We start from the raw sequence: 25,070 nt of genomic DNA, 5'->3' as shown, positions 1-25,070 counted from the left end.
TCCATCCCACAAGGCTTGGAATAAGTTTTCTTTGAGATTTGTCTTCAGTTCTTAGTCCTATTGTGGATCCTATACGAGTTGTTCCCATTTTCTGAAGAGTTTTCCATACTTGGGCCTGTTCCAGTCTCTTTAACACAAAGAGATGCAAATAAGCTGCTGGAGCTCTTCATGTAAATATTTCTGGTCTGAACTGCAGACTTTCCCCTTTTGGCTACATAAAACAATTAATCATCAAGGAGGAAGGGAGATCAGGCTGGTTCTTTTCCCCTGGCAGAGACTTCAGGCAACTGAATCTGCCTCACCTCCCATCAGCCAGTAGAATGCTATCTTTATTGGTAGGGCACAGTAGGTGCAGGAAAGAAAGAAACTTATTTAGCTCTGCCACTGCATCCAAAAAGCTCACTGTGCCCAGTCAGTAGAACTCAACCTTAAGGCACTAGCCTTTTAGAGAGCATTTGAGGTAAGACATTTTTCATCCATTTGCTGAAATTGTCATGGAGCCATTAGAAATAGCGATGGAGTTTCTCTTGGCCTGTTGTGATTCCCAGTAAGCCACAAAGCATTCAGATGAAATTGTCAAGACTGATATTTGAAACTCTGGAGATACTCAAACAAAAGCAAATGAAGCTGGCAGCAGTTATGGAAAGAAGAAACCCTCTAAAACGAAATCCCAGCAGAAAAAATATGAAGAGTTGCAATAAATCTGTTTACAGCAGAATTGTGGGGGGTTGAGGTTGTTGTAGTTTCACCAGATTGTGAGCTGTCAGATGGTGAAAAAATCAGAGACCTAAAACTTGTATGTTGCAGAGGAATTTCTAGTCCGATATTCTTCACTTGCTATCTTTGCACATGTCGCTTTCAAACCTTAGTAATCATGTGTGTCATCTTATAATGACAGATTAGCTGTTACATTTTATGTTTATCATACCCAGAGTATGGGTAATTGGGGAGGGGCCATAGCTCAGCAGTAGGGAGAGTGCATGCTTTGCATGCATATGCAAAAGTCCTAGTTTCAGTTCCTGGTATTTCCAGGTTGGGCTGCAGCCCTGGATAGCTACTGTCAGTCATTGTAGACAATAGTGAGGTAGATGGATCAGTAGCCTAACTCAATATAATAAATAAATAAATAAATAAAGATTTCTATCCCGCCCTTCCTCCCAGCAGGAGCCATTATATGACAACTTCCTATGTTCATGATGAGTGTAGAGAAATCCATATACCACTACAATATTTGAAGTGTATTGTTCCCAATGTACAAAGACAGCAGGTTTGTCTGGTCAGTGAACCCTGTTGCTCTGCATGTTAAACATTACTGTGTGTACATTTTCTGCTTTCAACAGCAGCAGCAACTGAAATATTCATACATTCAGATACTGAGTTGAGCCATCAATCTATCTTTTATTGCACTTTTGGGATATAGTACACTCACATTTTTAGGTTGTTAGGCATATTCTGCAGAGCTAGATATTTTACATTGAAGAGAAAAAACGAATACATCAGATGGTGAAACCTAATCCTAAATATATTGTCCAACAAAATCATAAGTTGGTGCTGCTTTAGTCCACTTAATGCTTTTTTTCTTAAGCTTTCCAACTGTTAATTGATTTACGTATGTAATGTATAGCTAAAGGTTATCTAGGCTTCTGTTCATTACTCAAAAGAGAAGTGTGGAAAGACTTAAGTAGAAAAGGCTATTAAAAGGGGGAGATAAAGACTGGGTGATTAGATCCTAAATCTACAGTGAGCTCCTTTTTTCTCTCTCTAATGAATGTCTATGTCTTTCTTTAGACTGTTTGCTTGTTACATCTTTCTCTCTCTCTTGCACTCTTCCTTTTCCCAACTCTTCTCCTCTTTTCCTGTCTTTCTCCTCAGCATCCTGAAGTCTTACTGAGTCACCCATCCAAGCCAGTAAGTGCCATGACAAACTGGAAAGTCATTGCCAGCTCCATTTGATTGTGTCTATTCTGCCTGTATATTCACTTGTATTCCTTGGCTAGCATATTATATATTGGTTAGCCTTTTTGTGGGGATATGTTGTCAATGGAAGAGAGAATGCACGAGACAATGCAAAATCTCATGGCAGTCATGTCTTGAACAGCCTAGATCAGACATGGGCTTTCCTTGCTGCCTTTTTTAGCATTTCATTTAATTGGCTTAATAGGGTTCTGCTCCCCTTCTGTGTCTCTGCTTTGTTGCTTTTCTAGTCTATAGTTTTTGAATCATATTGGTTAGCCATGAAGTATCACAGAATACTGTAACAACCTCAGTGCAACGCCTCACATACTTTGGACTTAATGAAAGATATAACCTGAACCTAAAGCAGTCTGTTGTTGGTATAACACTGAACTTGAATATGCTTGTTGAAATCACTGAAAATTTGAAATAAGGAGGAGATGTAAACCATTTTATTACACATTTATCCCTCCCATTCTCCAAGAAGCGCAAAGTGGCACACATAGTACTCCCTTGCCTTTTTTAATCCTCATTACCACCATGTGAGATAGGTTAGGCTGAATGGGTGTTTGGGCCAAAATCACCCAGTGGGCTTTATTACTTAGGCCTGGTTCATGCAACATGTGACGCCAAATGCTAAGCAATGGCTCCTCCCAGGTCCTTCCTGCTGCCGTCCTGAGCTAAGCTGATGTTTGGCTTAATGCGTCACCTAAACCGAGGCTTGTGATTAAGCTGTCTCCTTACTAACCATGAGCAGTGTTAAGGCTTGACTTAGTTTGTCATGCAAACAGACATTAGTGAGGATTTAAAGCTAGACCTCCTCAGTCATGGTCTGACACTCTAAGCACTACACATTATCAAATAAGTGTTTTACCTTCCATGGTATTTTATTAATAACATCTCTGAGCTGTTAACCTGGATTATTGGATAATTATTGTCATATACTATGTGTAAACATACACTTTTTCCTCACCTTTACCCCAAATGTGGTGTTTATAAAGTATCATTCTTATGAATCCATTAAATAGGACAAAAATGATATTAGGGTTAGTTATTGAAAGGATAGCAAGCATTTTAAGCAGAAATATCAAGGTTTTTTTTAAATATAAGCTAGATATACTATATAATGTTTCTTAGTGGCATAGTTCACATAGCTCATTAAACCATGGCTAAAACAAACTCTGGTTTAATATGAATGAGCAGCGTGCTGCTGCACTCTGGTCAAAAGTTCTCACTCCTCTGCCTGCTGCTGCACCACCAGCAAACAAGCCAGAGTTTGATTTTTCATAATGTCTGAGGCTCATGGTTTGTTTGTCCCAAACAAAGCATTAGCAATAAGCTAAGAACAAGCCTTGGAAATGGCTTGTGGTTTGTTTGGAGACAAACCAACCATGAGCCCGAGTTCAGATGTCACAACAAGCCAGACTCTGGTTTGTTTCTCAGCAGCATGGCAGCAGCAGCAGGACTGAGAAAGGCATGGAGCAAGAACTTTTTCAGCAGCGTGTGCCAACTCCTTTGCTTTAAACTGTAGTTTCTTTAAACTGTGGTTTTAATCTGACATACAAACCAAGCCATTATAAAATGTCAAGAGTAGAAATCTGAATAGTTAACCTTTAATTTACCTTTCTTATGGGTGCATACAGATTTTTTTCTAATAAACTGCTCCAGTGAGTATCAGGGCCAGAGACAGACATAATATTTTGAGTTCTCAAGCAGTTAAGAGATGAGACCATACTCTGGAGCAAATCTCCATCTATCCACCTTGTCCTTAATTATTATTTAATTTGTATACCACTTCATACTCCGGCAAAAGAAATGCAAGAAGACAATAAGGGATGCTAAAAAAGAATTTGAGGAGCACATTGCTAAGAACATAAAAACCAACAACAAAAAATTCTATAAATGCATTCAAAGCAGGAGACCATCTAGGGAGACAATTGGATCCTTGGATGATAAGGGAGTCAAAGGTGTACTAAAGAACGATAAGGAGATTGCAGAGAAGCTAAATGAATTCTTTGCATCTGTCTTCACAGTGGAAGATATAGGGCAGATCCCTGAACCTGAACTAACATTTGCAGGAAGGGATTCTGAGGAACTGAGACAAATAGTGGTAACGAGAGAGGAAGTTCTAGGCTTAATGGACAATATAAAAACTGACAAATCACCGGGCCCGGATGGCATCCACTCGAGAGTTCTCAAAGAACTCAAATGTGAAATTGCTGATCTGCTAACTAAAATATGTAACTTGTCCCTCAGGTCCTCCTCCGTGTCTGAGGACTGGAAAGTGGCAAATGTAACGCCAATCTTCAAAAAGGGATCCAGAGGGGATCCCGGAAATTACAGGCCAGTTAGCTTAACTTCTGTCCCTGGAAAACTGGTGGAAAGTATTATTAAAGCTAGATTAACTAAGCACATAGAAGAACAAGCTTTGCTGAAGCAGAGCCAACATGGCTTCTGCAAGGGAAAGTCCTGTCTCAGTAACCTATTAGAATTATTTGAGAGTGTCAACAAGCATATAGATAGAGGTGATCCAGTGGACATAGTGTACTTAGACTTTCAAAAAGCGTTTGACAAGGTACCTCACCAAAGACTTCTGAGGAAGCTTAGCAGGCATGGAATAAGAGGAGAGGTCTGTGAGGCGTCCTTCCCTGGCTCTCCCTGTCAGGTTCCTACCTGCTCGTTGTTACTGCGTGTCTCTAGGCACCACCAGGGACTCCACCAGTCCGGACCGCTCTCTCTTATGATTTCTCTCCCCGCTCTAGCACAGATCTCAACAGATCCCCCTGCTAGGCAACCACCAGTCACGTCCTAATACTAGTATTCCCAGAGACTCTGAATACTGGCATTGTTATTCTCTTCACCGCTGCCACCATTTGTCTCCACCTTGCTCCATAAGGGGGTGATTTTCCCACTCCCCACCTTATGTCCTAAATAGATTACTTCCTTTAGTCCAAACTGGCATTTCTTAGCTTTTTTGTGAGGCCTGCTTTTCTTAAGGCCTCCAATACTGTTGTCAGGTGTTGGACATGCTCAGGCACCGACTTGCTAAAAATGGCCACGTCATCGATATAGGCCACTTCAAAATCTGACATGCCTCGCAACACAGTATTGATTAGCCTCTGAAATGAACTTGGTGAGTTCCTTAGTCCCATGGGTAAGGTCACAAACTCATATAACCCATCTGGTGTACTGAAGGCAGTTTTGGCTCTGGATTGCTCGTCTAGTTCCATTTGCCAAAATCCTTTACAGAGATCTAGTGTAGAGATAATGGTTGCTGCCCCCAATAACTCTAACATAGCGTCTACCCTAGGCATAGGATACGCACCTGGGACAGTAATTTTATTGATTAGCCGATAATCAATGCAAAACCTTGTCGTTCCATCTTTTTTCGGAACAAGGACAATACTTGAGGCCCAGGGACTGATGGATTCCCTGATCACTCCTAATTCCAGCATCTCTTCCACCTCCTTTTTGATCTCATTCAAAACTTTCCCATTCACACGGTACGGAACAGATCTGATTGGGGCATGATCTCCAGTATCAATGGAATGTATAACTATACTGGTTCGGCCAGGTTTGTTGCTAAAGAGATTCCTATAGGTTTTCAAAACTCTCAGAATCTCCTCTTTTACTTCCTCCTTCACCTCCTCTGACCATTCCACTTGATCTACCCCTCCTTTGTCTTTGCTTTCCTGTACCAAATCTGGAAGTTCAGGCCCACTTCCCTCAGGGAATAAGGTAACTTGCAACACCTTTGCATCCCTGGTATGGTAAGGCTTTAACATATTTACATGAACCACTTTGCTTTTGTTTAATTGGTCTGTGGTGATTACATATGTCACTGTGTCAAGCCTTTCTCTGATGGTATATGGTCCTTCCCAGTTAGCCTGTAATTTGTCATGTTTCCTGGGTATGAACGCCATAACCATATCTCCCACATCATACACACGTTCTCTGGCTGTTCTGTCATACCAGTAACTTTGCTTCTCCTGTGCATGACTCAAATTCTCTTTCACCACTTCCATCATTTGTTTCACTGGTTCACATTCATCCTTTCTCTCAGCGGGCATCCACAGTCTATATAAAATCCCATTCTCACACACGATTCCTCAGTTTGTCAGTGAAAGGAATCTGTTGGGTCAGCGCTTGTTCCTTTATCTGCTTCAAACTTATATCTTTATGCAGCTCTTCCCTGAATTGATCTGCTTCTTCCCTAGAGACCACTTGATACAGTTTGTCTTCTTCAGCAGGCCTGCTAGTGGTTGCTATGGTGACCTGAGGCTGGTTAACAGATTCCACCCTGTTTGTTTCAGCCCCCCTTAATATGGCTTCTTTTTCTCTGCCAATTTGCTGTCTGGTCACTACATAGATCTTTCCTTGGGCGCCCATTACATCCCTTCCCAGTATTACTGGTTCTTGTTGCTGGGCATTAATGCCTACTTTATATCGGCCCTCTCGGCCTCTCCAAGTCATATCCACCAGGGCCACAGGCAAACTTTCTGGTTGACCCCTCACTCCTTGGATAGTCACAGTTTCCTGAGGTAATATTACCTCAGATTTTATTAAATCTGGCCTCAGTAATGTCTGAGCGGCACCAGTATCAAGCAATGCCCAATAATTTGCCCCTTGTACTTTCACTTCCTCTCTCAGACTTGAATCAAGGTCTGTTACTTCTGTCCAGTTTATCTGGCAAAACTGAACCTTTTTCGCTGTTTCTAAAGCCTTGGGCTCTGTTTTCACTGCCCTTGTCTGAGCAGGATTACTAATGGGGTTGGCAACCTCACATTGAAAACGTAGGTGCCCTGGTCTACCACATTTGTAGCATAATTTCTCCTCATTTTTAGGGTACACAGATCCACTCTGGGGTGTCCTGTGCCCTTCAGATTTTAATGGAGGACTCACTCGCTGTGGTACCACATCCCTTCTGCCAGCACTATATGGTCTGGGTTTAAACTCTCTTGATGTTTTCCCCACCCAGCCAGTTCTATTGGAGGCGAAGTGATCCCCCAACTCTGCGGCCTCCTGCACAGATGTAGGGGAACGGTCTTTGACCAGGAGCCTTATTTCTGGTGGTAACTGATGGTATAATTGATCCAGTATCATGAGGCTTTTCACCTCTTCCACTGACTGAGCTTTGGCACTACTCATCCACTTTCCAAATATATCCATCAACTTTGCTCCCAGTTCCACAAAAGACCTCCCTGTCTGTATCTGGCAATTTCTGAAAAGCCTTCTAAAATAATCAGGCCCCAGTCTGAATCTTTTAAACACTGCTTCTTTGAATTCAGCATAGGTGACGGGCTTGTCTGAGGGGAAATATTGGTATACCTCAGCCAATTCCCCTTTAATCAGGTTTGATAAATACTGCATGTATTTATCTTCAGGTAGCCCCCACAACTGAGCTGCTTTTTCAAAGGTGCTGAGGTAAATTTGAGGATCTTGACCAGGCTCATAGACAGCAAAGTCCTTTGGAGTAATTTTTATTTTTGCTCCATCTCTGTCTTTCCTTGTCTCCTCAGAGTGAAATTTCTCTCTATCAAATTTTAACTTTTCTACTTGTAATTCAGCATCCAATGCTCGTTACTTCTCCCTCTCCTCAAACCCCAATCTCATTCTCTCAATTTCCAACTCCCTCTGTTTTTCCTTCTCTGCACCTTCCATCCTCAATCTCTCAGCTTCCAACTCCCGCTGTTTATCTTTTTCCTCAGCCTCCATCCTCAATCTCTCAGCTTCCAACTCTCTCTGTTTTTCCTTCTCTGCACCTTCCATCCTCAACTTCTCTCTCAAGTACTCTATATAAGCGGGATTGCTTAAATATCCTTCTGGGGTCTCTTCTCTGACAGGTTGTTTTTGCTGGGCAGTTGCAAATCCTATAAGTGCTACCCTCAATTCATCTACCCCTTTACCCTCATGAGGTAAATTGAATGTTATGCACTTCTCCACCAGCTCCTCTCTTTTCATGTTTATGTATTCAGCCATGGTGTTTGAGTTCACTCACTCTTTGCCACACACTCTTTGCCAGTCACTCTCACAAGAAATCTTGTTTTGTTATTTCTGTTTGCCACACAACTATTAGGGATTGTCTAGTATTCGTATCTCACTGCTACAGCCAACACCTGTGACGTAGTCTCCTTTGTCACCACGTGTCTTTGGGACTCTCTTTGGTTCGTATCTGGATTCTCTGTTCGTATCCCACCGCTACTGACACCACATGTGAGGCGTCCTTCCCTGGCTCTCCCTGTCAGGTTCCTACCTGCTCGTGGTTACTGCCTGTCTCTAGGCACCACCAGGGACTCCACCAGTCCGGACCGCTCTCTCTTATGATTTCTCTCCCCGCTCTAGCACAGATCTCAACAGATCCCCCTGCTAGGCAACCACCAGTCACGTCCTAATACTAGTATTCCCAGAGACTCTGAATACTGGCATTGTTATTCTCTTCACCGCTGCCACCATTTGTTACAGTTCCCCTTCAGCCTTGGTCATTACCTTACCCTCCCTTCTGGTCTGTGAAACCCCAGCCAAGGATCAGGCCTTTGGTAAACCAAATTAAGTATTTATTAAAGATAACAAAGCTAACAAGATTAACAAGATTTCTTCTTAAGGCACATAAGCATATGGTTTTACTCAATACTAATCTGAACTCCACCTCCCTCCTGGTAAACAACTCTCTAAACCCCACCAAGCAATCCACTCTTTCTCTTCTCCCCCCAGATTCCACAATTCACCACCTCACATTCACCCAGATTTACCTGTCATCCTTTCATTTATACTGTCAGCCATTTTAAACATTCAGCCAATCATCAAGCATTCTATTGCCCATTCACTCCCCCTCCTCTTTCACTACTTACCATGTATACTCTAAACAACCAGCACTTACCATATATACACTAATATATAGGAACATCACAAGGTCCTCTTGTGGATAAGGAATTGGTTAAGAAGCAGAAAGCAGAGTAGGAATAAATGGACAGTTCTCCCAATGGAGGGCTGTAGAAAGTGGAGTCCCTCAAGGATCGGTATTGGGACCTGTACTTTTCAACTTGTTCATTAATGACCTAGAATTAGGAGTGAGCAGTGAAGTGGCCAAGTCTGCTGACGACACTAAATTGTTCAGGGTTGTTAAAACAAAAAGGGATTGTGAAGAGCTCCAAAAAGACCTCTCCAAACTGAGTGAATGGATGGAAAAATGGCAAATGCAATATAAACAAGTGTAAAATTATGCATATTGGAGCAAAAAATCTGAATTTCACATATACGCTCATGGGGTCTGAACTGGCGGTGACCGACCAGGAGAGAGACCTCGGGGTTGTAGTAGACAGCACGATGAAAATGTCGACCCAGTGTGCGGCAGCTGTGAAAAAGGCAAATTCTGTGCTAGGGATAATTAGGAAAGGTATTGAAAATAAAACAGCCGATATCATAATGCCGTTGTATAAATCTATGGTGCGGCCGCATTTGGAATACTGTGTACAGTTCTGGTCGCCTCATCTCAAAAAGGATATTCTAGAGTTGGAAAAGGTTCAGAAGAGGGCAACCAGAATGATCAAGGGGATGGAGCGACTCCCTTACGAGGAAAGGTTGCAGCATTTGGGACTTTTTAAAAAAGAAAAAGCAGGTCAGAGGAGACGTGATAGAAATGTATAAAATTATGCATGGCATTGAGAAAGTGGATAGAGAAAAGTTCTTCTCCCTCTCTCATAATACTAGAACTCGTGGACATTCAAAGAAGCTAAATGTTGGAAGATTCAGGACAGACAAAAGGAAGGACTTCTTTACTCAGCGCATAGTTAAACTATGGAATTTGCTCCCACAAGATGCAGTAATGGCCACCAGCTTGGATGGCTTTAAAAGAAGATTAGACAAATTCATGGAGGACAGGGCTATCAGTGGCTACTAGCCGTGATGGCTGTGCTGTGCCACCCTAGTCAGAGGCAGCATGCTTCTGAAAACCAGTTGCCAGAAGCCTCAGGAGGGGAGAGTGTTCTTGCACTCGGGTTCTGTTTGCGGGCTTCCCCCAGGCACCTGGTTGGCCACTGTGACAACAGGATGCTGGACTAGATGGGCCACTGGCCTGATCCAGCAGGCTCTTCTTATGTTCTTATGTTCTTATACTTCAAAATAAGCCTCTAAGTTTACCATGTAATCAAAAATCACAAATACAATAAAACAAAATTGCACATTTAAAGCAATACAAAACATTTTAAAAGATCTTGTTAAACATCAGTATAAACTAAAACAGCTAATATCACAATACTTAGTGCCAGATCAAAGCACAAAAATAGAACCAAGATAGCCAACTCCACCCACCAAATACACAAGCATGTGTGTACAGGTACCAGCTTCACTCCCAATTCTGCTGCTATGTCCCCAACATATGCTCTCACCATAAGGTGGGGCAAAACTACATACTCCGCACCCCTGGAGTTCCTCTCACCCACAATCATTCCTCCCACACACAGTGCCCATAATAACAACAACGGGGTGACTGAGGATAATCCAAAAAGGGTGGCACTAGCTGTATGTCCATGGGCTGAGATTTAACACAGTTCTTAAGAAAGTTCAACTTTATGTTGACACCAATACTAACTATTATGAGGGCAAACCAAATTCAGAACTACCTTCAAATCCTGTTTATTAGGGAACCATGGTTAGCATTAAACTAATACTGCAGTTATAGTGAGTGGGGGAATTCACTCCTAGGAGGGATTTTGCAGCTGCCTAGTTTGGTTCCAGTCTTTCAGCCATGATTAAAAGAACCAAATGTTAATCTGTACTAGGCACTTAACAATCATCTGCTTTGCAGCCAAAATTAGAGTGAAAGAAGGCATCTTCTGCTGGGAAATAATCAAAGAGACCAGCTTTTTGCCTGCAATGAATAGTATACATTAGTGGCCAGCTACCATTCTAGCTTATTACTCTCTATATAACTACCATGCTGTTGGACTGAGCAAGATCTTCCCTGCAGTAAGCTGTCTCCATTGGTAGCCTGATGCTCTGCAGTTGAGAGACAAGTTGCCTGTTCATGTTGGGGTCATTAGTACCATGGATTAAGGCGTTTTACTATTAAGAAGCTTGGGCATGGGAAAGGGAGGAGAATTTTAATTGGCTATGGCAATATTAGTTGAGGGATGATGGTGCAAATTATGTTATCTATGTGGCTGGCTGAATGATGGGGGAGGTAGTCTGGGCTTTGTTCACACTGTCTTGTGTACATGCCAAGGTAAGTTAAGTTTGGAGCAGACAAAAATGTTCTGAGTTGGTATGGGGAGCAAACTGTTCAAATTGTGACTTTAGGGACAGTGATCTACATTATTGTAGATGAAACCTAATGGCACGGTTGTGGTTGGTCCACTTTAGATCTATTCTAAATTTTTACATATGTTGGCAGAGATGTTGACTCCAAAACATTCTGATTTAGAGATGTTTATTTTATAACCAGATGCTTCACTGAAATTGTTTTGGATCCTAAGAGTTTTAGTTAAAGATCTCCCTGGGTTCAATAAGAGTACCACATCATTAGCCTATAGTGAAATTTTAGATTCCTCCACATCATTAGTATGCATTGGGCAGGGGTGGGGAGGGAGGCAACGTTTCCTCCCAGCAGCATCTTCACTTAGCTCCTGCTTTGGAGGGTCTCATGATGTTGGGGAACTGCCAGTGGAAGGGGGAGCTGTAAATTGCTCATGTGTGAATAGAACCCGGGGGGAGGGCTTTGAATTCTTCCCTTGTTCTTGTACAGGAAAGTAGGGGAAGGTACAACTGAGCAAGCTGATGTTCTCCATTCCTACAGAGAGCAGAACTTCAACACTGAAAGGGGGAGGAATGAAAGAGAAACACTAGTATAAAAGAATACAATTCATGGAACAACTGCTATTTTTCTCCTTGTTGTACTTTGAATTGTAGAAGGAAAATATTCTAAATTCAGTTTCTTTTCCTGTCATAAGTAATCTGCAACAGGTGTAAGCAGACGACAGGTTTGTGAGTTCTTTGTTTTTCTACTAGAACCGGAGTTCACCACTAGATGCAAAATTACCTCAGGGAGTTGAACTAATTACGAATGCACCTAATGAGCCATGCACTGGGTTCAAGCTCAAAATCCACATCTGAGTTACTACAATTAGAGATTCTACTCTCTAATTCTTTTTGGGGGGAGGGGAACCTTTTTGTTAAACAACAGAGTTAGAAACAGTTGCTTATCAGCTTTAGATTATCCCATGGTGATCTACCAGTAAATCCTGAACTTTTCTTTCTCTGATAAATATGAGTATCTTTTAGAGATGCCTGCTCAGTAACTTGGAGAAGAGCTGTTGTTTCTGGAAGCCCACAACAGAACCTGGAGACAACTGTGTCATGGGGCATCACCTTCTCAGCATCAGTCCTGCAGACCAGTAGTAGTTTCCATAGTTATTTCCATGGTCATTACACATTATTCAGGAGAAGGAGGGTAGCTTCCTGTCTCTACCTTCAAACAGTAACCTCATCTTTCCCTCCCTATTTCCTATTAACTTGGTCTTATAATGTAACCCCAAATGGTCTAAGCAGCCCATTGTCCCTTCATTGACACTGGGAACCTTGTAATCCCAGATTTCCAAATAATCAAGTTTATTTAAGAAGATTATAAAGGGTAAATAGAACAGACAGTGAATATGCATAGTAAAGAAAATAAATAAATAATAAAAGAAAAGAAAACTGCTTACTGGTCTTCCTTAATCTATATGGATTAGTCTGATATAGCAAGCACACTTATGTACAGCCAGGGATACTCCAGTGGTGTTTGGAGATTCTTGGGATCAGTGGTCTAGTGGTAAATTTTGAAGTGCAGGGACTTATAACTTCCTAGAGCTAAACCCCCAAAGCTAGAGTATAGCAACACCCTCGAGGAAAGCCAATAAATGCATGAGCTGTCAAAGGGTGATGTAGTGGTTAGTGTGTTGGACTTCGGCTGCTTAGACCCGGGTTTGCATTTGTGATCAGCCATGAAGTTGGCTGGATGACCTTGGACCTGTCACTGCCTGGGGCTAGCCTACCCAAAGCAGGAATCACATGCTAGGCCAGACCTATCCCTTAATCCCTTAAATTTACAAAATGGCAAATACCACTCCAAAAGATGATGTTACCACTTCCACTGCTCTCTCCCCACATTCTTGTCCTGCTACACCATTGCATGGGATCAATGAGATGTGATAGACCCTAGTGAGGAAATATTACTGTATAATTTGATCAGGTGGATTGTAACAGCAAAGGGGTTGACACCCAATGGGGTGAGTTGCCTGAGTGAAGTGCAGATTGCACATAGAGAAAAAAGGTGATTAATGACAGGAATCACCTCAAAAAGGTTAGAAATGGGCAAGGATACCACTGCCCCACCCCTGCCAGTCAAGTGTGTGGGTCTGAGATGATGCTTAAAATATGCCCATGGAAAGTTCCTGGCAAGGAGAGCTCAAGCATTGGGGATTATTATTATTATTATTATTAAATTTTATTTATACCCCACCTTTCGGCCAAAGGCCCTCAAGGCGGCTTACAAAGAAAAATAAACAGGTATAAAAATACAGTATAAAAATACAGTAAAAATACAATAAAAGCAATGCAATTTACAAAAATTAAATTAAATAACAAATAATATTATAACAACAAATAAAATAACAAATAACATAAGTAGAGGAATGCTAAGGTAGAGTGTATCATTAGCGTGTTCCCCATAATGTGGCTGACCACAATTGGAAATTAGATGGACCTTGTTTTTGAGATAACAGGTCTCTTATGTTTTGTCTTTGAAACAGAATGTTCTCTGTTATAAATGTGAATATGGATGTAAATAACCCTTGGGATGCTTTTCTGTGCAGGCTCATGAAGCAACATTGGAGGCTAGGGCCAGTCCAGAGATGAGTGACCGATTTCAGCAATTGGAAAGAGATGTGGCTCGGTACCGTGAAGAATCCAGTAAGGCTCAAGCTGAAGTGGATCGTCTGCTGGAAATCCTGAAAGAGATGGAGAATGAGAAGAATGATAAAGACAAGAAGATAGCAGAACTGGAAAGGTGAGAGGGGTATGGGATTCTAGGGGAGAGAAGCCAGATATCAGGTTTCAAGTTCTTACCATTTAAAATAGGGCATTGGGGCAGTTTTTAAAATTCCATTAATATTTTTCCTTAGAGTGGGAGCAAAAGTCTGCTAAAGTCATATGCAATTGGAGGAAACTATTGTAGCATCATGAAGTTGGCTTTAGTTTCATGTACATACATACCTGAATCTGGAAAATCTATGCTAGTTACTATAACATGAGTGCTACAGATAATGCTAAGCATTTTTAATATGCAACTTGATGAGAGGACCGATTCTCCCTATATGAGAAGATGTTCTGCATCTAGACCAAATCAAACATGAGAATACCACTTTGTAGCTTTGAAACAGGATTTACACCTTTTGGTATTACGTTCTGGGTAATGTGTTTTCCCGAAGGCTATCTCTTTCTATTGAGAGGAATTGGGTAGTGCTTAATAACACTACTAGATTTGAACAGCTAGCTATTGGTCACAGGGGAAGTCCTGAAAACACAGCCTTGATTGGAAAACAGGGAAAACAATTAGCCATTTATTGGACTTTTTCTTTCTTTTTCCTGAACTGCAGTTCTAAACCCTTGGGCCTTTTTAAAATAGTGATATATGTACAATTTGACCAACTGTTGCCTTGAAAGGTGTAACATGTAGGTTCATTTCTTGGCAGTGCATTAACTTTTCCTCTTTTCACGGAATGGGTTTCCTTAACATTTCATATGAATTCAACTGCATTTTGTCAAATGCCAGGAAAATCACATAGATAAAGACCACCACCTGAGTAGAATTTTCCTTGGTGAATATAATCTTTGAAATGTAATGGCTACTTAGAATTCTCTCCTTACCCAGCTTCTATGCCATTTGTTCATTGACTTAATATTTTAACATTGAACTAGATGTAGAATGTGCTTAATAGTTACAGGCAACATTTGTTTAAAGAAATCTGTTCAGAACTCCAGAAAATACTATCTGAAAGAGAATACATTATAAGGAAAATCTGCACATCTACAAATAATTTAGTTTTCCTTCTCATTTTCATCTTCTGTGCTGTGTATAATCTACTCAAAGGTGCCAAAACGGCATCCTCAGTTCACTAGGAACATACAGATAACTGACCTGCATGAAGCCTCTGAATTGGATTACGTATTCAGGTTTGTTCCGTGGGTGGTATTTATTCCTGCTTCACTGAAACAGTGGATAGTTTTGAAAATTAATATTCATTCTTTTCCAGTGAAGCCTTGAACTTTTTCATTAATGGTATTTTGATGGCCACAAGGCAAAAAATGTATTTTCTTTTATCTTTGCATTCCAAAATGTCTGCTGGAACAATTGAAATAGAAATGAAACATAAAAGTTTTATATTTCCTAAAAATGTTCTTGAACTTAATTTGTCAGACTTCTACAGATGCTTCCCAAAATTAACTTTTCCCACTGATATTTAATATTTGTGCAATTTTGCATTCTCTACATCTTGCCAAAATGCACATTTGGATGTTCTTCAACCTCAAAATGAACATGTTGCAGGTAGAACTGCTAATTTTTCCTTCCAGACTTCTCTTTCACTGTTGAAAATATTGATACCTTCCCTATTGTGGAAGTTTATCTTTTGAGGTTTTTTCAGACATCTTTCTCCCTATTAAACTGATAGCAAAACTGAGTCATCTTTCTTTTCAACTTTTTCAGAGTTGTCCTTATGTCTGTACTGTGGAAAACATGTTTTTTCTACTACTATAACTTTAAATGGATCTTTGCACCTTCTGAGTGTAACCTACAGTCTTGAAGGATGAATGTTCTGTGGAGTTTATGGCATTCAAGCTGAAACTGAAGATAATACCACTCCATTTAAAATTGGTGGGAATGTACACAGCATTTGAGATCTTCCTTTGCCCATCACATCCTTCCAATCAGTAAGAGAGAGCAAGAAAAACCTCTACCTTTTTCTTTTTCAAAGCATAGTTAATTATTCTGAAACACTCTTGTTCTTTACTTACCCAGGAGACACATCTAGAGTCACTAACTGGCTGAGAGATACCTCATTTGTAACATTAGCTTCTCTTGCCATGTGTACTTATCTACCCATGTTAACTACATTAAATAGGGTAGGGTTTTTTTTATAACAATAGCTTGAACAAGCAAGAGCTAGCCTAGCTACTGCCTCTGCTCTAGGGTGCCACTTAGTAAATGGGGGAGAAAAAAAAGAATGAATTGAAGTAATCAAGGAGTTCTTCCATAGCGGTTTCCTAGAAATAAAAGCAAATATAAGGCAAAAAAGTGATGGAAGCAGAACATGGCCAGACAGCAGGTAGAAAAGAATAAACTTAGTGTGGAAGGGAGCTGAATTACAGTGCAATCCTGTAAATGTTCCACTGTGTTAAATGTAGCTTACTCCCTATTACACGTGTTTAGGACCACATCCTCAGAAGCTAGTTCTTAGCTGTTTTTGGACAGATGAAAACACTTCAATAGGTTAAGTTTAACATCAAAGAAAAATGCACCCAGTGTGTGAATGGCTTTTTTTATGTAGTGCTGTTCATATAGTAAATGTCTGGCTTTCTAGTTCCTCTTACTAATTACTTGCTCTCTGTATCATCATATCACAATCCTCTAATGTTTTGTTGATGTTTCTTTTGTGTTCTCCCTCTCTGTCTGTCTTTTCTGGTTCTCTTGGGTTGTTCTGTGCCTGTGGTTTCTTTGGCCATGCCTTTTCTCAGAAGGCACGCTTCGCACAGAATGGCCTCCCCATACCAGCTGTCTATCCCTCCACCACAGGCTGTAGGGGGGTTTGTATGGGACTTTTTAGGAAAGTGAGTTTCTTACAAGGCTATTGTTTGTTGCTGGCGGAATGCTGCTTTCTGCTAACTGGCTGCAATTTCTGTTGGGGTTTCTGTGGTTAGTGTTTTTGTGTGTATGTGTATGTCTGTGAATGTGCATATTAATTGAATTTCAACAATGCATTTGGGCCCTGTCATACAACTTAGAGCACTAGTTCTTGCTGGTAACAAGTTATTAGCATTTTAGAATGACTTGAATTTTTTTACTCCTCTTCTGTGGCTGGATTTCTGTGAATTTTCCCACTAGAACACTAGTACTTTCAGATATTTTCATTGTCAGGCTGTTTGGTTCTCTTAAGTGCCTCACTTGTGTTTTCAAGCGTAAATAAAACCCACTGTTTTTTTTAAAAAAAAGAATAAAAAAAGAAGAGAGAACACTCCAAAATAGCTTGCTTGCTTATTTAAAAGATATTTTAAACTTGCCTTTAAGGGCACACTGCCCTTACAAGGTGTTTTTTACAAGAGTCTAATACCAATGACGCAGAGTGGTAAGCGACGGTAACGCAGCCGAAGCTCTGCTCACGGCCGGAGTTCGATTCCAACGGAAGGAGGAAGTCGAATCTCTGGTAAAAGGGGTTGAGGTCCACTCAGCCTTCCATCCATCCGTGGTCGGTAAAATGAGTACCTGGCATATGCTGGGGGGTAAAGAAAGGCCGGGGAAGGAACTGGCAAACCCACCCCATATATACGGTCTGCCTTGTAAACGTCACAAGACGTCACGCTAGGAGTCGGAAATGACTTGCAGTACAAGTGTGGGGACACCTTTACATTTAATACCAATGAAAGTATAATAATCAAATTTTAGTATTTAATCTATAAATTTTAAGAGACAAGTTTTTTTCAAGTACAGCACAATCAACCAGACATGAATTAAAATAAAAACATTTTATAGTTTAAAAAAAAAAACAGTTGTGAAAAGCTTAAATGTAACTCTCTGAGGAGGCAGTGTCAACAGTGTGGGGCTACCATTGAGATAGCTATATCCCTAGAACCTGCTAACCTAACAATTTTTGCTAACAGGCAAGAAGGTGTTCCATCGTTCATTTTTCCTTAATGAGCTGTTGATGCCACCCCACTACCACACTGTCTGGCCAATTTTTGTATCCACACAAATTGTTGGTAGTTAATAGGGAGAGGGTTTAAAAATAACTGCTTCATGATTTAGAAAAAGGGCTTTACTGCCTGTCTTCTAAGCAAGTCTTGCTACATTATGTGCCCAAAGAACAAAATAATATTAAGTCCAGTATCTAGCTTTTCAAGACAATACCCACGTGGGGGTGTCCTGGTACCCACTGGAGAAAATCCAGTATGTCAGCCCTCCCTGACTAAGTTGAATCTACATGTTCATCAAACAGTGCCTCAGGAGAAGGTGATGATATAGAGAACTTTATCCCAATATAGTATCATATAGGCTCTAGTAGTGATCTTCCATGACAAGAAAATTAAATGAATGAAACTCTATCCAAGCAGATTGAGATGAGATAGAGGGCAGTTACATGGAATAAAAATACAACAGAGCCTTTTTGTGTTCACCTAGAATTAAAGTAAGACAAATATTCCATTTTCTCTCAACTACATATTAGTAGTAACATAGTTGAGTTTGACTATTCTTCTGGTTCAGCCAAAAGAAATGCAGAAGGCAACACCAGGATAGCTCTATCCAGGATATCTGGAGAGCTGGTGTCTGTACTGATATCAATTAAAATCAGCAGATAGAAAGCAATAAAATTAATAAAAGCAAAAAATAGTAGTCACCCTTTGTAGATTTTAGGAAGATCATTTTCATGGTAAATTCCATGAACTCTGGGACTCAGAAGATTGTTTTGCTCTCACTATAGCCTAATTAAATCAATATGCATTCCTAAATAAACAGAATTATTAAGCTATGCTCAAGCTTTATTTAGAAATATTTTAGTACCGCCCTCTGCACAATTTTTTACTCAATTTTGTAATATATATTGTCAAATGTATACATTTTTGAAGTTTCAAAAAGGGACTGCTTCTCAGTGTTGTAAGGAATGTGGGTACCATGCGTGCTTGAAGAAAAATGTTGCTTGCAATAATGGTTGCATTATTTTGTAACATGAGCCATTTTGTTTTAACTCATCCTGCTTGCTTAGGCCTGCTTTGTTTGGGGAAGTTGCTTGCTCCATTGTATTTAAGTCAATTTCACTGATGCAGGTTTTAAAAAGGAGCTTGTATATTTAAATGTAGCCATGGAGTGTCTCCACACTGCTCTGCAATTCTAGGCATGTTATAAACATATGAAGGAGCCAGCAAGGTTTTTGGCTAGTAGCTGAACTGCCAGGTCACAAGCTTTCGGTGCTTGCTACGTTTTTGTTTCCTGATACAGTAGGGCCCCGCTTTACAGCGATTTGCTAATGTGGCAGCTTTCAATTAGGGAAAATCCCCACATTAAGGCAGTTTTTCCCATCGCGCACCATTTTGGCGTCATTTTCGCGTGACACACCCCATTGTAGTCAATGGGTTCCCCTTTACGGCGGCAGTCCGGAACGGAACCTGCCGTATAAGCAGGGCCCGCCTGTATGAAATTGGTATCATTACAAAGTCTTGTAGAAAACAAACTAGGCAACGTCCTTAGCTCGGAAATCTTTGTTGTTTAACTGAATCAAGCACATGTTATTCACTTCTTGTCTTGTGCTTTATGGTGGCAATTTTTTAAAAAAGGATATTTCTACTGCCATTCAGTGGAACAATACCTTCGGTCAGAAATCATTGTGCTTTCCTGACTTCTACATTTCCCCCCAATCCTCACTGAGATTTCAAAGTAACTAGGTAACTGCAAACTAATACTGATCCATAATAAATAAATTCTAAATCTTTAACTTTTTTTAAGTTACTTTAAAATCTCCTTGCTTTCTTTACTATAGATGTATCTAAAGATGACAACTTGCAGTTGATATTTAACTTTCAGGACAACATTGCAACATTTTAGTTGAATTGACTGATATTGTTAGTGGTGATCTGTCGATGTCAGTTCCATTCACTATGTTTCTAATCACATTTCTTTGAAACAGTAGTCTTCGGTTTTCAGCAATTTGTATAGTTATATTTAATTGACTCAAATGGCGCAGAAATGAGGCAGTGCAGCTATTTAAAAACAATTTGCGTTAGTTTGGGATATGACCTGGTCAAGTAGGTTTAAACTGCCTTACAATTATATATAGTAGGAAGCTCTTGAGTAACATTGAACAAGAGATCAAAGAATCACAAACCTTTACTCAGTACATATTTGTGCAATAAATCAACGTTCTGTTGATTACCTCTGGGTTTGAATATCTGTATTACATACCTGAAGTAAGTTCAGCATACAGCCAGGTGATATGTTGCCACAACTGTCTCTTGAGCATTGAAATCTCATTTAACGATCTGTTTCCCACAAGCACTGTGGTGTTGGAGAGTATATTGTTCCTAAGGAGGAACAGCGGGGTCTAGGTTAGACACTTGACCTAAATACTTACCATTTTTAGCTTGTAAAAAGAACACACCATATTTTTTGCAGCTTGCTAAAACAAAAAGATAAATAATAATGCTTCTTTGGTTTTGTCTGTCAGTCTCATATTTATCAGTGAAATTGACCGTGGATGTCTCTGAAAACAGGGTATTAGATTTAACACAAAACAGGCAATAATGAACTTATGAGCTCCGTGGCTGTGCAGTAATCTCCAGCAAGTAGTCTTTTGGACACCTATTCCTCTCTAGTGTTGGAGATAACTGTATAAAAGTAGCATGTTCATTATTGTTTTTTAGATTGCACCTTAAGATATAGACTTCAGGTATAACTGATGTCAACCTTGAAAATGATATTATGTCTAAGAGGAGTTCATTCAGAACTACAAAAGATTTTCTGGAAGCTTTATGAGCAATGAAAGCCTTCTCATTCAGATAATAAGATATTTTCTTGAAATAATTTTTTAACTTGAGAGGGAGGCAACCTGAAGAAAGTTGTCCAGTTTCCCAGAACTGTCATCTTGCTAATATCTATGTAACATAAAATGTTTTCTGTGCTCCAAGAAAAAAAATAAAAAGTCATTTTCCGGAGCACTCTGTATATAAAATGGTGTAATCTAATTGGGTGGTTCTTTTTGTTGCCAGGAAGTTTACCAAAATGGAGGGTTTTGATTGAAAGAGCCTTACCTTTTCTTTCTTGTCTTGCTTTCTGATGCTGTGCTGCTCCTTTGTCACTTTTCTTGATATCTTAACTTTGGAGTGTATTCTCATTAACCCTTTTCTCTAACTTTCTCTTTCACATTTCCTACCCTGGATTTGCTGCTTGGTTCAGCCTCACTTCAAGGTCAGTATGCTAATTTAAGGATTTGATTAGATCGGTACATCTACAGTTGAGGTAATGAAACACTGAAACCTGATGGGATGAGAAATTTCTAACTCTGGTGGGGGAATTGAGCTACTGAATAGTAGTTTTTTGTTGTTATGTCGACTACGACTTATGGCGACCCTATGAATTAGCAACCTCCAAGAGCGTCTGTTATGAACCACCCTGTTCAGATCTTGTAAGTTCAGGTCTGTGGCTTCCTTGATGGAATCAATCCATCTCTTGTTTGGATGTCCTGACATACTGTTGTTTGTTGAGACATTAACAATATGCTTATCACAGTGATGAGCAGGGGAGAATGGGACAGATACTACATTGACTGGCTTCTCCTTGCCTGCTTGTAATCCTGCAGAGTCTCTGGATTGTAGCCTATATAGCATCTCATCCAAGTTCAGATCCTCCATCACTTGCCTGGTGATGAATGAGAGGCCAATGAAGCGCTAGTATGTCAGTGACTATGGCCTACCTTGAGTCCATGTAGTCTGCATGGTGTCAGACCTTACAAGAGATCACTTGTTCTGCATCCTACTTATTTATCTGTGTGTATGGACAATTTGAGTTTGTATCCAAAAGGAAAAGAATCCTGACTGGTATTTTTCTTTTATGATTGGAGAATTGGATGAATAACCTGCTAATGGAAGACTAGAACCTTGGTTGTGCTTCTTAATCATTGTGTGTGTCCTATGTCCTTGAAAACTTAGATTTTTGGGCTACAAAAAAACAATTTGTAGAGATGCATTATATATGAGAGAAATAAATTCATCAGTACATATTTGATAAATTACATATTTATCAAATAGGAAATATATTGGATATTGTTCTGAATAATGTAGAGAGAAAAATCAACTCATTTGAAATGTGGTGTTGGAGGAGAGCTTTGCGGATACCATGGACTGCAAAAAAGACCAATAATTCAGTGTTAGAACAAATGAAACCAGAACTGTCACTAGAAGCTAAAATGATGAAACTGAGGTTATCATACTTTGGACACATAATGAGAAGACATGATTCACTAGAAAAGACCATAATGCTGGGAAAAACAGAAGGGAGTAGAAAAAGAGGAAGGCCAAACAAGAGATGGATTGATTCCATCAAGGAAGCCAGAGACCTGAACTTACAAGATCTGAACAGGGTGGTTCATGACAGATGCTCTTGGAGGTCACTGATTCATAGGGTCGCCATAGGTTGTAATCGACTTGAAGGCACATAACAACAAAAATAGACAAAGGGCTGCTTTTGTGGGGAATATGTACATTTAGAGGCTTGTTTTGAACTGAACAATTTTTTTAAAATAGTTGTTTCATGTAAAGTTGAACACTGCAAAATTTTAGGATACATGATATAGTTCTAATTTAGCATATTATGGTGTGCTGTGTTACTATCAGAAAGACTTTTTTGCAAGTTGCAAGAATAGTCAAAAGGAAGTTATTAAAGTTCCAAAAATATTTGTATAACCAAATTTACAACAAAAGCCTGTGTTGAGGTATTGATCAGCATCCCCACTGGTAATAACTCCACTTACCCATATATATAGGAGAATAAACTTGGGAAGCAAGAATAACAGTGACGCTACCTGATTTCATCGCCTCTAGTGGGAGAAAAATTAAAAACACATTGTTACAGTAATTCATACCCTGAGTGTGCCATAGAACCTCAGAAAATTCAGCATGTGGCTTTATTAATGCCATATGGAGGAAGATGGTGAAACATGGAAGACAGGGCTGGCAAATCCCAGTGTTCTGTAGCCAGGTATGTTTCCAGTCAGGGCTGAAATAGGTTTGAGCAAAAGACCATAAATGATAATTTTTTTAAAAAAATCCAAGCAAAACAGTGCTTTAATTTCTCTTTGGGTAAGAAGCCAGCAGGAAACAGATCTTATCGCATTTCACCAGCTAGACATGAACAATACTGAACATATGTTTGCCCTAAAGGCATGTGCCAGAAGCTTGCAATGAAATGGCATAATTGTCAGGGAGTTTTGTAGAAAGAAAAGGAAATGGTGTAAAGGCTCTAATTTTAAAAGTCATCTCTGTTATCTAGAGAAAAATGTCTAACTGATTCTTCTAAGTACAAATAGTTTGTTTCCACCCTTAAAATATATATAGCAGAATTAGAATAACTTCTTATAACTTAAGCACATCTACTACACTGATCTATTGATAATCGACATTTCAAAGATAAAAGTCTTTGTAGATTTCTTTTAACTTCATATTGCAGAAATACAATACAACACTAATAATTATACCATGCTGAGCTTTTAATGAAATAATGGCTTTACGTCTTACTGGCCGAATAAGTTTATTGCACTCACACATGTACAAGTTTTGAAGATTCTGGAGTCTATGGTTTCAGCTACTATGCTGTTCTGCAGATTGTTCCCATCTTTTAACTTGAAGAAATACAGGATAGACCAAAGTTTCAATTTTCTCATCTCCATCTACTACATTCCCTGAAATTCTACTGCTCCATAAGTCTTCTGTCATCCACCAACTCCCTGCTTTGACCTCTGTGATCAGAAAGGTACCAGAGTGGCAGTTTAAGTAATACTGATGAGCTTCTTAAGGAATGGGTTGAAGGAGTGCATCACTAAATTGGAAATTGCCCCCAAGTATATCTGCACATTTTCCAGGGAGCACATGTCCTTTCCATGACTGATGCCTCCACTCAAGCTAGCCAGGCATATGTCACCTAGAATGCTAAACATTTTGAAAGTAATGTCTCAAAATATTTGGGCAAAGAGCAAGGTCCCTCTGTGATGGACATTTTTTTTGTAACCGCTCAAAGGTTTGTACACATAGAATCCTATATACTTCTCCCCTCCCCCATAATTGTAACAAGACCAGTGAGTGGTGCGATATACCTTTGCCATTCTTCAATAAACATTAATATACCTACATATCCCTCCTCCCAATTATTTATTATTTATTTATTTATTTATTTATTTATATCCCGCCCTTTCTCCCAGTAGGGCCTCAGGGCAGCAACCAAAGGCCTAAAACACTTTAAAACATCATAAAAACAGACTTCAAAATGTATTAAAACACAACCACCATTAAAACCATATTAGAACAAAACATCTTTAAAATCATTTTTTAAAAAGCTTTAAAAACATTTTTTAAAAGGTTTAAAAATATATTGAAAAGCAATTCCAACCCAGGTGCAGACTGGGATAAGGTCTCTACTTAAAAGGCTTGTTGAAAGAGGAAGGTCTTCAGTAGGCGCCAAAAAGATAACAGAGATGGCACCTGTCTAATATTGGAGGGAATTCCAAAGGGTAGGTGCCACTACACTGAAGGTTCGTTTCCTATGTTGTGTGCAACAGATCTCCTGATGAGATGGTATCTGCAGGAGGTCCTCACCTGCAGAGCAGTGATCAACTGGGTATATAAGGGATAAGACTGTCTTTCAGATATCCTGGTTCCAAGCTGTATAGGGCTTTATACACTAAAACTAGAACCTTGAATTTAGCCCAGTAGCTAATAGGTAGCTAGTGCAATTCTTTCAGTAGCAGAGTGACATGTTGGCGATAACCTGCTCCAGTGAGCAGTCTCACTGCCGCGTTTTGCACCAGCTGCAGCTTCCGGACCAACCTCAAGGGTAGCCCCTCATAGAGCGCATTACAGTAATTCAGTCTGGAGGTTACCAGTGCATGGACAGCAGTGGTCAGGCTGTCCCTGTTGAGAAATGGCCGCAGCTGTCTTACCATCCGAAGTTGGTGAAAGGCACTCCTAGCCACAGAGGCCACCTGGGCCTCTAGCTACAAAGATGGATCCAGGAACCTGCTCTTTCAGAGGGAGTACAACTCCATCCAAAGCAGGCAACTGACCAATTATCTGAACTCAGGAACCAGCAACCCACAGTGCTTCCGTCTTACTAG

At 40.0% G+C, this 25,070-nt stretch overlaps 1 protein-coding gene across 8 annotated transcripts in view; it reads left to right on the top strand.

Moving 5' to 3' along the window:
* The window catches only part of ERC1 (ELKS/RAB6-interacting/CAST family member 1), a 319,311-nt gene that overhangs the window by 91,310 nt on the left and 202,931 nt on the right, over nucleotides 1-25,070 (top strand). For all 8 annotated transcript variants that reach the window (XM_061638638.1, XM_061638637.1, XM_061638636.1 and 5 more), the window contains one exon: nucleotides 13,800-13,993. In XM_061638638.1, the coding sequence (XP_061494622.1) occupies nucleotides 13,800-13,993 (194 nt within the window). The remainder of the gene's footprint in view (nucleotides 1-13,799; nucleotides 13,994-25,070) is intronic.

This window comes from Rhineura floridana, chromosome 8 (assembly GCF_030035675.1).
Source record: "Rhineura floridana isolate rRhiFlo1 chromosome 8, rRhiFlo1.hap2, whole genome shotgun sequence".
NCBI lineage: Eukaryota > Metazoa > Chordata > Lepidosauria > Squamata > Rhineuridae > Rhineura > Rhineura floridana.
The sequence above is the reverse complement of the archived record's forward strand: the minus strand, read 5'-3'. Positions and strand labels throughout refer to the sequence as shown.